At 34.3% G+C, this 13103-nt stretch overlaps 1 protein-coding gene across 1 annotated transcript in view; it reads right to left on the minus strand.

Moving 5' to 3' along the window:
• Nucleotides 1–13103, minus strand: part of LOC142976107 (alkaline phosphatase-like) — a 112194-nt gene that overhangs the window by 27610 nt on the left and 71481 nt on the right. Inside the window, exons 3-5 of the mRNA XM_076119340.1 lie at nucleotides 8736–8941; nucleotides 7271–7352; nucleotides 1151–1292 (exon numbers count right to left, since the gene is read on the minus strand). Coding sequence (XP_075975455.1) covers nucleotides 1151–1292; nucleotides 7271–7352; nucleotides 8736–8832 — 321 coding nt within the window. The 5' untranslated portion in view covers nucleotides 8833–8941. The remainder of the gene's footprint in view (nucleotides 1–1150; nucleotides 1293–7270; nucleotides 7353–8735; nucleotides 8942–13103) is intronic.

Genomic DNA, 13103 nt, shown 5'->3' on the forward strand with positions numbered 1-13103 from the left:
TCAAAAATAGCCCGAATTGCTTCGAGAAAAGGATGTTACGGCCGTGCCGCTTTTTTTTGCTCGACTTGCGGGGGCACTTCCGTGCCCCCAGATAAAACAAGTACCTACTTCTATAAAGAACATGATAAGTTCTTGAAGCAATATGTTTTAGTCCCTGTCTTTCTTACGTTTTATACATTTTATTTTGTATATTCTCGACTTTCAATACAATAACAACTACAAGGTCAAGTTTCACAGTTAGTGAATAAGTGGGATAAACTATTCGATGGGGAGGAGTGGACTGTAATCCCAAGTGGAATTGGGCCGGTCATGTTCGCCGATTGCACCCTGATAGATGGGCTAACATTGCCACAAAGTGGGTGCTACAAGATGGTCGGCGGCGACGGGGAAGGCTCACACGGAGTTGGCGTGATGACTTAAACGCGTTCCTGGACAGATGGCAGTAAGCGACCAAAGGGACTGGGAATCCAAGAAATCTTTGCTCAGCAGTGGGACACAGAAACGGACTATTAAAATAAAAAATATTTGATTGATACAATGACAACATTAATGTAGGAAAGCTAGTCCATATTCCATCTGATTAGCTATGCTGAAGTAGTGAACTGAACCTTATATTCAATGATATTATAACGATAGAATAACTCTTAATCTGTCTCCCTTTCTCTAATCCTATGCGGTTGTCCCGTCGCTACTCACAAGCCAGAGGCATTAGGTGGATTAATAGAAATTCATTATCGCTATAAACTAACGATGAACACAAGTTTGGTTCTGTACATTGATCTCAGAGCTTCCTCAAACTATGTCGAATGTAATGGTTGGATTCCATATGTACGATACTGCAATGGACTGTAATCGTTTTGTGATTGGTTCTAGAAGAGAATATCTTGTTTAATTAACTGAACATTACTGTCACATGTAAATTATTTTGGATCACAAATGCCTTCAAAATTATTGAATTTAGCATGGATTTTTTTGATTCCTCAGGAATCAAACGAATATTCACCGAAACATAAAAAAAATACGAGTGTTCTTGAAGATTTCCGTAGCTTTTTATTAGTGTAACAATCACAGTTATAAAAACTAAATATGTTACAACAGAACACTTTCACCCATTTTATAGATTCATGAAATAAAACAATGTATGTATTACCTTAGCCAAAGCAACAGCAGGGAATGTATCCCACGCCAGGTCGGTGTCCTCTCCCGACTGCCCTCTCCGTTGACCTCTGAGGATCCTGGCTGCTGTGGCCGTGGTCAAGCTCATGCCGTCGCCCACCACCAGGATCACGTTCCTATTTAAAAAAGGGAGAAGAGTATTAAATATCAAATAGCCACGATAATGTGAGCATGTGATTTTAATCAAATTTGGTACACTGATAAAACCTAGATTAACACATAGCCTAGGATACTTGTCGTGCGGTCGAAGTCGCGGGCAGGTTTTACTATGTATATAACTACCTACTTTGTAGTAGGTTTTTGTGTTTAGTGTTTTTTGATAAAATAGTCTAAATAAGTGTCTCTTGATGTGAAATAGTTTTTTGATAAAGCGTCGGTAATCTATTTATTGCTGTTATAAAACAACGCAGGTTTATTTTTGTTCCGGTTCTGATAATTAATAATTGGGGTTACAGTAAACAGTAAAATATTATTTATCACTAGGTTTGTCGCTCTAATAAACTTCTTGGAAAATACATGATCATTCAATAATCAAGTTGATTATTGGCAATTATTTTTGTTTATAGATATTTAATTATATAGGGTATTTGAATTACTGAGTTAAATATAGCCTCCCTACATTTAATTATATGCGGTTGAACGCAACTAGAAGGACGATCCTTGGGTTGTATAAAAATAAAATGTTATACGTCCTTGAGTAATAGCTATGCTAACTTGTTGGGTTATAGTGAAATTGGGCATCGGTTTTTCTATTTTGTGGTCTAAGGTACTAAGATACTAAGAATGATAATGTGAAATTACCATAACCAAGAGGCGCCCGTAGCCTGTTGCGCTCACCGGTCGGTAAACGATCTGTGAGTTAAGCAAACCTTGGCGCGGTCATTCCATACATGGGTGACCGCATAGTGGTATTTGAACAGGGCATCTCCGTGCTTCGGAGGGCACGTAAAACGTCGGTCCCGGTTGTTGTCAATGAGATAACAGTCGTTAAGTTACGTCAAAGGCCTTTCGGGCGGCTTGAACAACTTTGACACTAGGTTGACCACTAACCATACGATAAGAAGAAGACCATAACCATATATTTAGTTTGCAGCTATACTACTAATATTATAAAAGCGAAAGTTTGTGAGAATTTATATATCCATGTGTGGATGTTTGTTACACTTTCACGCAAATACCACTAAACCGATTACAATGAAATTTGGTATATAGGTAGCGGAAGACCTAAAATAACATATAAGCTACTTTTTATCGGATAAGGGATCAGGGTTTACACGCGGACAAAGTCGCGGGTGGCCTCTAGTATGACATAAAGCTACGTCGTATAACAAAACTTGCCACTAATTACGATATTAGATACCAGAGATAGATACGTTACTAACTTACTTTTGGCAAAGTTTCAATACCGACTTAGTAAGTTTTATCTAGCAAAAAAAATTAACATAGTAATGATACATGTTTGGGGCCACTACAAAAGAAACGGCCGATGACCTTTTAGATTTCCTAATATTTGCTAAACAAGCAGACTTTGCTAGACTAGACTCCTGATAGGCTTATTACCTTTCCGTTTCAGTTTTGCTGCAAAATCAAGATAAAGCGTGAAAATGATGCATTTGATGATAAATTTATCGTTTTTATCAGAGTCATTTTTAAAACATTGTCAAAAATGTCTCTACATTGTGTAAAATGCAATATGTGTACATTTCCAACAATAAAACGAGGTAAATTTTCGTTAACCGACTACATTTCATACTCCATAAAATGGTACACCAAAACACAATACCAAACGCTTTGCATACTTTATTTCGAATCAAACGAAACCCCTTATTCCCAATCTGCATAACTCCACTCTGTCCTCAACTTTAGCGACATAACAAACAAACAACAAAGCCTTTCGTATTTTTTATATCACATTTATCAGTGTCAACGCTCCCTGAAGACTAATGTAGGGTGAAGTGAAGGGTCTGAGGGCTTTACTTGCCCTCCAAAGGGTTCCGCTACAGGTATGTAAACAAATTCATTAATTACATATCAATCTTATTCTATTCTGACGTTAGAATGAAGGGTTTTGTTCAAACCTTTTTAATCTCATGTCAGTGGTTTGTGTTACATTTTCAAGGTTTTCTCTTGTAGAAAGATGATTGACAGATATGATAAAGAAAGCGTCTACTTCATTATAAGTCTTAATAAAGTAAAAGCTTAACGTATTTCCGATGTATAGAAAAGAACAAGATATATCTTGAAGCTAATATCTTCTTAATGAAGCCTAAAATTGGTTAGGTGAAGTTACTTTTCATTACTTTGAGGATAAACATTTGATAGTTTCCAATCATCCCAAAATTAGCCAACCGTGGAAAAGAAAATACAATTACAGATGGTCACAATGAGGCTATAATACTGCACTATCTAAGAGTATACCATCGAATAACATAGTTCCAGTTTCCTCGTGCAATCTTCTAGAGCAGTAATACCTTCGTTATAATACCCAAAGATGTAATTGCTTGAACTGAGTATAGCTATTACCTTTCAACGGAATTATCTTCAACCCGAAGTGCCTGTTACTAGAATAGTTAGGGCTGTTATATTGTGATTAAATCCTTGAGTAGTTTGGTTTCTATTGAATTGTTTTCATAGGAACTGTAGTAAAGATTACGCGTGCCTGAATTAACGGAAACAATTTTCACTGTTTCCATTGTATTTACTTTAAGTGCGGGGGAAATGGCTACTGCCTAGCCATACTATACAAAAATGTATTTTTAATATGCATTAAGGGTGCAATGCATGTTTGTAGTAATTTCCGTATTATATCAAATAATTAGTAGATATGTTATTATTTTTGGACTACGGGTAGATTATCTTGTGTTTGTAGAAGCTTTGTATGATACGCAAATATATTTTACTCCGCATACGTAAACGAGCGTAAAGCTGGAATTATTTTAAGTAGATAGCTATCAAAAGCTAACCGAAAACCTGCTTAGTTATTTATTTGCTCTTGAAATAAAACGAGCGTGAAATTACATTACGTTTATCTAGAAGGCTTAAATCTTAACTCTCGTTACACACCAAGGACGTCTACTAATCTGTAATTCCTAGTAGCATAAGTTGTATGACTTTACTTACCTTCCAAAATGTTCAAGGCTAAAGGAAAAATATAGGAATCGCTTGTACTATGGAGAACTACGATTGGCATTGTATAAAGTAAGTAACGTAGGCTATAGTATAAAAAAAGGAAGAACCTGAACCATACGTTCTAAGGGAATCATAGTAAGATATCGTGCGATGAAACCATTTGCTTCGCAAACAAAGGTATGCGGCGCTTCGATAGAGCAGTTTTCAAGTTATGTGTGTTTTAGAAGTTAATTTTTACTATGTGTAAACATGGTTACATAATCGACTTAGTTGAAATCCCTTTATATCTCACTGGGGTGCTTTTTTTGCTAACCCATGAATCAGTGTAGAGTTTAGCCTTAGTATATCCTTGCCTCGCAAACGGTTTTTTAGGACCTTTGAGACAAAATTAAATGAGACCTGGAACAAACTAAAGAAGTTTGAACCAAAGAAATCACTCCTTGCAAACAAAGTAGCGGGCAAAGTTAAGTTAAGTTGTTCTTTTTTAAGTTTTTTAGTTATGTTTTTTTCTGTAAATATGCTAAATTAAAATATGTTCAATTTATTTTTCTCTTTTTGATTTATGTTTTTAGAAAATTTGAATTGCCTTCAGTTAGAAAATTAGTTTTTTTTTTAAGATTTTACTGTACACTTTGTTGTAATTTGAGTTTCCCTATGAGGCCGACATAGCCTTTTGTTGGCTAAAGGCCTTGACAATAAATATGATTAAAAAAAAAAAAAAAAGTAGCGGGCAGAAGTTAGTAAGTATAAAACAGTCTACTGAATCTAGAACACCGTTTTTAGTTCACTTATGGACAGAATCAGATATTGAAATGTTAAAAGCAAATATACAACTGATATAACATTTATTTACTTCAATACACTGAAGGCATTTTACTTATAAGGACCTTATTTGCTTCTAGTTTTAGTACTGTTTATCTTGTATTGTCTCCCTGCCTATAGTCTACCTACTTTGGGTGGAGTATGTTTGCTCGTATAATAAAGAAACAGTGTGAAAGTTGGGCTTCGCTTCGCCCTGAGTTCTGGAAAAATGGGAACACAGGCGGAAAATAAACACGATGAGAAAAAAGACAAATAATATGACTTGTAGCCGGTGGGTATTGGAATCTCATATGACTGTTTGTTTATTTCAGTTGTAGTTTTATGATAACTAATATAATTTTGTCTGGGTCATTTCTCTGTAAGACACGAAGAATTAATATAACTTTAGAATTCTTAATATTACTAAAGTATAAATATTTTATCTTTAAAATGACCTTCTACTGTGGAATTTATAAGTCACAAGAGTATTTAGAAAGAGAAGAAATCAAGTATTCTATACAATATCTTTGAACTTTAAAAAATATTTTTGTAACATACACACGATACCTATTACAAACATGATTATAGCATATAGTAGCGTTTAACAATTCTGCACTGCACAATATAATGAAGTTAATTGACCTCCGTAGTTACAAACTCTACATGAACATACGATTCATTGAAATCTGATCTCTCTCTCTTATCGTATGGTTAGTGGTCAACCTAGTGTCAAAGTTGTTCAAGCCGCCCGAAGGCCTTTGACGTGGCTTAACGACTGTTATCTTAATCGACAACAACCGGGACCGACTTTTTACGTGCTAGCTATAATAAGCTATCAATAGCAAGAAGATATAAATAATTCAATACCTAATCCTTGTAATTGTATATAAGTAACTATTCGTAGTGTTTGTCTAACCGCATTAACCGCACTGTCATAATAAAGATCTATTCTGAGTGTTATTCGCTACTAAAGTCTTCATGACTTCATAACTTGTATGAAACTATTGACACTGTGGTACGCGTCACCACCAAAGTTCGCTGTATTTTTGAGTGGAATCCGCTTAGGATTGAACAAATGTAATACCATGTAAACTTATGATATGGCATACCGCGGGCGGTAGCGGATGATGTTTATATACTTTCATAATACTCGCCTACGGTAACGACCAACTCAAGGAACTGAGATTCAAAGCTCCTGGAAAATATTGATGTCAAAGAGTCAGGTATATTCATACTTCAAAGTTTGTGGTCTTTCACGGAAACACAAGGTTTTCTCAGAATATAAGTGACATTTCTACACTGTTGAGTTATGTGTTAATGCTCAATATGGGAATGAAATTTGTCAGAATTCTTGCACGAGATGAATTTTAGCAGGATCCCGGAATTTGAGACTGACGCTATACGTCAGTCTCAAATGTGACGTAAATAGCAAAGCCACGCTCGGCCCTTTTAAAATCTCGATGTACCTTTTAGCATAGATACGAAGTGAAAATTGTACGTGAATGAGTAGATATGTTAAAATAATCATTTTCTGTCTCAAGTAACGCTTTATAATTCATGTGCCCACGTATTAAACACAAAAAATATTTACCTATCGTTGTACCTGAAAACATTTTTAACGGTTTATTTGCACTCTAATTAACAAAAATGTTAAACCGTCCTGCGTAAAATTTTAATTTCGCCCCAAAAATATGTGATGGCGAATGGATTTATCCGGCATGAATAAAGGCTTAATTATGCTGACAAATATTGCAAGCCTTTTCATTACAAGACAGAATAATAACAGCGCAAAGCCTACAACGACACTTTTATTGACACGTGAATGTATTAACGCTTACAGAAGAATGAGTTTATTGAAACTGTTCCACTGCATCGATGGACTGAATGTATTATGTCGTAAACGCGACGATATTTCATCGCGTTTTATTTATCGCACTGTTTTGGCACCTCACGTACTGACACGTCTGTGATATCGGTACTCAAGTTATTTACGACTGTTGCAGAGAAGACTCAATGTATTGGGGTTAAGGCACTTTTTATCTGCGAAAACAGGTCCGTAAGGTCCTCTTATCTACTTTTCTAACAGATGGTGATGTTTACTGAGACAGTTTGAGCGTGTAACTAACTACAAACAAAGATTGTATAACAAACCGTAAAAACTTACTTTGCGACAGGATTTTTATCGGCTGCGTATTGCAGACGTTTCTGCAATGTTTCCTGCGCTTGAGCGTACCAGTAGTGGCGATCTGTGAAACAAAAAAACATTTAGCAAATCAAAGATTAGGATGTGACGCAACACATATATTTATGGTTTAAAAGTAATAAAAATGTTGCAAAACAAACTTAAGAAAGTAGTTCTAAAAATTTCCTGATTAATTTAGCCAGCAAACTCCGTTTCCCCTTTAAAACTTTTTTTATTTACCGTTTTTTGTTTTCTTCTACACAATGCTGCATTGCCGTATTGGCTGCATTTTTAGAGGGATCACGTTGATCCTTGACCTATATATCAAAGTAAACAACTACATAACATTGGGGTCAGTCATCGTGAGTGATGGGCACTCGACGTATCGTTGTCATATCCGTGCCAATCACGTTCACTGTCATGACGTCATCAATACATGATCCATTGGGATCATTGTTGGTTTACGATCAAATGTCCATTACTGGTATTGGTTTTTTGAATATCAGAAAACATACGCCTACCAAATAATTAAGAACCATGTTTTAGACTGCGTGTTGGAAATTCTTATAGAGTACCTTTTGTATGCCGACTGTCTTTATTTGTTTTGAAACGGATAAAACAAACATACGTCTCGACACAAAAACGATTTTGAAAAACAGCTTACTAGTCTAGATTTGCTATCATACACATAAAGAACGTCTTATAACTACTCAAAGTAGTTATAAAGTTATTCTACTAGATCTAATATAACACGCAAAATATGAGTACATACGACAAACTTTATTCTAACGTTTCATAGTATCCAGTTACTTATAAGTTTTCTAAGCACCCCATATAACGTTCTAACACAAACAACTCGGCAATTTAGATTTTGATAAATATTTATTTCGTGAACTGACTTCATTGTTTTTTACGAGGCGAATGAAAAACGACGCTATTTAATCAGAATGAAACTGGAAGTCCGTTGTGTTGATGGTCTTATATAAATTTCTTTAATATTGCTTTATTCGACTGAGAGCTTTATTTTGAAGGGAAACTAATCGTTTTTATATTGATTAAGGCGTGTTATTTATTGTTAGGGGTTGAAACGTTTACGCTTCATAAACTCTGAATTATTATTGTGTCTAGTTTTTATGTTTTATCTGAAGCTTAGTTGTTTCGTGGCCAAATTGTTTTGTCAAGGTCATACAAATATTGATTGTTATAAATTATTTGTAGGTCTTTGTACTCGAGACCCAAAAATAATAATTTCACTTTTTTACTTTAAACATAATTTTAAGGTATTGCAAAATTTACCAGATTACGAATTAAGTAATCTGTCATGTAGTATTTTTAAAAAAAATTAGTTGCTTCACACAATACGTTGATAACACTATTAAACAGACTCGTAACTAATTGGCGAGTTGCCTTCATTACTAAAAGTAAGGTAAGGTATGGTAATGCTTACCGTAAGCTTCCTTAGCCTCAGTCTTCTGCGGTGCCGGTGACAGAACACTGGTGCTGATAGTAGACATCATGATCGCGATGCAACACCAAGCACTCATGGTTCACAAGCCTCATCGGTGCTGCAGTTATTGTCAGGCGTACCAAAGAAACTCAGATTTTGTTCTCACTGTCACACTACTAACGTTGATGTCACACTTGATGGTTTATCTGCAAAGATGAAAAAAATTAGGTTATTTATAGTTCATACAAATTTACATATAATCGTCTCTTTTTTAATGGACATGTGCGCCTCCACGTCAAAGGAGGAAACTAAAGTTTCATACCTTATATCAGCAACTAAGATTCGGAATATTGAAGAAAAAGTCGCCTATGTACATTCTCGGTCTTTCACTATATTTGTGCAAAATTGAATAATTACCTATCTGTTCTGCTACTAAGCCGTAAAATAATCACAAACAGTACTTCCCATTTAAAATGTTAGTAACGGTATTAAAAATAATTTATAGAAAAATAAGTTAACTCTACGTAATGACGCTGTAACGTTTCAAATAGAAACATAGCGCTAGATAAAGCAAACTAAATTTTCCAATAAATATAAACGCTTGCAAATAAACTCACAATACTCCACTGATATCAAGTTTATTTGCACTGCTACTCCATTTCTAGCTAAGTATTAACTCGTCAGTTGGATTTAAACCTTATTTATTGTGCAATAAAACACACATTTCCTCAACTTCCGTTAGCCTAGTGTTAGTATGTTCCTATATTTCTAAATTCCATCACTACTACATGACTTATGGACGAAAACAACACGACCCGTAGATCATAAAAAGTCCGTAAACGAAAAGCACAGGAAAAAACATGGACGCTCAATCATGCGGATCGCTGACATAAAATCTGTTTTGTTGATAACACATTCGCAGAAAATATGTGAAATATTAATGAAAACCAGGTACGAAAACACGACTGCCTATTGTAATCATAATATATGACAGAATCATTGCTCGTAGCTGTTGTTTTCTATAGCTAACAGCAACAAATACATTTTTACAAATAAATGATGTTTTTATATTGGTGTTATCGATATTTTTAATGAACATTCGAACTTTTCATATTAAAATAACGATTTAAACTATAAAAAAAATGCATTCAATGTGTAATACTCGCACCCAACTTCGTAGAGTCAAAATGATTAAGTCGAAAATTCGTAGTAGCGCTGACACATGACTCGATAAAAATAATATAACGTGTTACGAATACATAGAATATGACTACTTATTACTGTTATAGATGGTATCTCTAACCTTTGATAATAATATAAGTGGGCTGATATTATTATATAGGAATCTTTAGCGTCACATTATTTTTACGACGGCAGAATTACTGGAGCGTCGTAGGAATCACAGAAAGCTTTATATTTAGGTGATAAATTAGCACTGTAGGTTAAAGGTCACGGTACTATATTTATTAGATATAACATAGGTACATATAGAATTTCCTAAGATGGTGCTCCACAATACTTCTTTCCGTAAAATATAAGTTAGAAAAAAAAAACAAACTAGATTTCTACTACTACTTTTGAGGAAACATTGATTTTCGAGTTTTGCAAAGTTATTTTTGTTAATTGTTTTAGTGTTAGTTGTAATACAAGCTTTTATAAAATTGTATGCGGGAAGGTTGTCATCAAACTTCTTTCTATAACACGAATCGGAAAATAATGCTAAGTAAAAATTGAATTTATTTGTTTACTGATATAATATTATATTGTTTAAATCGCAATCACCGGAGGGTTTCCATTTAACCCAATTGAAAAAATGAGCGCGAATTACAATGATGGCCGTTAATATGGCTTGCAATTGTACGATAAAAAAAAAACATTTAAATTCCTTCTGAAATAATTCCGGAACACAAAAGAGAGGAACCCGGTTAAATACATAAGCTGGAATAAAAGAGTTCTTTAAAAGTGCTACAAAAGCAGCAATCACAATGGGTAAAATACGCAAGCGGTGTTCATCGCTTTATAATTGGAAACTATATTGTTTCAACTGTGGATTTTTGCTACGATTGCGGAAATGTAAAACAATTACGAATGCAGGATTTTAAAGCCGAGTAGCTGTTCCTACAATCCTACCACTTCATGTAACAGGAGCTTAAAACGTTCTACCAATATTATTATTTGTACATTGATCTGTGAATATATACTTTCGTTAATTTGTTAGCAAAAAATAAAGTTCTTCATGTAGAAAATATTTGATGTTACCTTTACTAGATATAAAGTCAAAGTTAGTTGAGGCGGCAAAGATTACAATACATATTTTTTCTTGAATACTACTACAAGTCTAACTTAATCAATAACGACGAAATGTTGTAACAAAACTATTTTGAGCTTCTCAAGCAGAAAATTAAATCATGATTTCTTGTGAAAATTCTAAGTCTAATCATTCAATTACCTTCACTCGAAGAAATCTTAAACAAAGTAATTAAACAGGCTTATTAACATTTTCTTTCACAATCATGATATCGAACTTGTTAACACGGAGCTCACTAATTAAAATCTGTGGAGCCGCGAGCAGTTGTTATTTAAATGCCTTGATAATACAAATTGTATTGATTGAACGTCTGTTCGTACAAAACAATTTTAAAGTTCCCCGTCCGTTTGACCGCAATCAGAAGAATGGAGTTTGAAACTTTACGGTTGTCTGTTCCTGCCACGGTCTTCAGAACTTTGTCTTATCAATGCGTCGCAATTCCTTCGGGATAAATGAGATTTCCCCTTGTTCTTTAATCGCTTTGTCGCTATATACTTCTGTTTATTCTGCAAGCGCGGGCCAAATATTAATTTGCGAGCTCACTTCCTTAAAGACGTGTACAGGAAATGAGAAACGTCTTTATAGTATTCAGAAATATACTTGTGTACACAGCGAGGGCCTTGGAAAACTCTGCACCGAAAAGAATTATATAACAAAATGTAAAGCCTGATTCACATTAACAATACACAGCATACCAAAAAAGAGGTAAAATAATCTCTTTTTTGGTATGCTAACCAAAGGATAATCTACATCATACAAGTTAGTTGTTTTTCACCGTCGCAAAAAGCATGTACAGTGATAGTAATACAACATCATTATAAAGTTCTCTTCACGAATAATCCCTGTTTTCTACCAAAAATAATATAAAAATTGTGAACGTAGCTCTATCCGTAAATAAAAATTTGTAGGCCAAATATGTTTTCTGGCCTTCGATCGGATCTAAAGCCTGGAGGATATTTAGCCGGATATTTACTGACGCTAAAATAATGAGCTGAAAAAAAATGTAGCTGTTCTTTTCAGTTTGTTCTGGCTTTAATCTTATTCATTCTTTTTATAGCTGTCCTGTCGGCGAAGTAATTTTTATTATTCAGTATCTCCCGTTTTCTTGCACCCCTCCAAGATTATCTGTTTGTTAAATGCTTCAACTGGTGCTCTCGTAATTCTCAAAATGAAAATAAGCTGTGCAATAACAATGGTTTCGCGCAAAATGTTGTAATTTTTACAAAGACTGCTACAAAGAAACATGGTGAACTTTTACACTGTTATTACTACTCTCGGAATCTGTTATTTTTCCAGTAGATTACTGTCTCGCGTCGATTCAAGTTCAAAGAAAGGTTGAAGGTCGTATTTGTAGTACATTATTGGGAGACGTTACCATAATTTCTCTTATAATGAAGTTAATGGATACCTGTCGACAGATTATTTTCTTCTCGGTATTTTTATTATGTAAGGCTGTAAGTTACCCAGTATCAAAGGCATAATAACGAATTTTGATGAAGGAAAACATTAGTATGAAAGGTTGATTTTGTATTGAATTATAAAAATAACAATGTGATATGAGTATTTACAGTTGTTATTCAACATTTTGATGAATAAATATTTAGATTTTGTTGATAGTTAAGTTAGGATCTAATACAATGGTTTTGAACACGATTTTGAGTTCCTCCTCCAATATTTGTTGCTAACTGTAACAATAAATGTAAATGTACACATTTTATATTGCCATTGAGTTATCAACATTACATTCTATAACCCAATATTTCTTGGCAAGCAAACTAAAGTAACAATATGGACTTAAAATACTCATAAAACTGTCTTGTCTATTTTATGACTGTAAGGACTCAATTTAGTTATGGTAAGACAATAAAACGGCCATATTAAATGTAAAGTCATTTTTGGAAGGCACTGAACGTACTCGTATATATTAAAGGACCAGATTGCCTAAAAAGACACTAGCCAAGTGCTGTCCAAGAAATTAACTGAATTTAATGTATTTTTTAGAGCAGAGAAAGTGGTTTGTATAACTTGGCACCTCAAACGCATTTGAATCAGAGGTCGAA

Source organism: Anticarsia gemmatalis, chromosome 10 (assembly GCF_050436995.1).
Source record: "Anticarsia gemmatalis isolate Benzon Research Colony breed Stoneville strain chromosome 10, ilAntGemm2 primary, whole genome shotgun sequence".
Classification (NCBI taxonomy): domain Eukaryota; kingdom Metazoa; phylum Arthropoda; class Insecta; order Lepidoptera; family Erebidae; genus Anticarsia; species Anticarsia gemmatalis.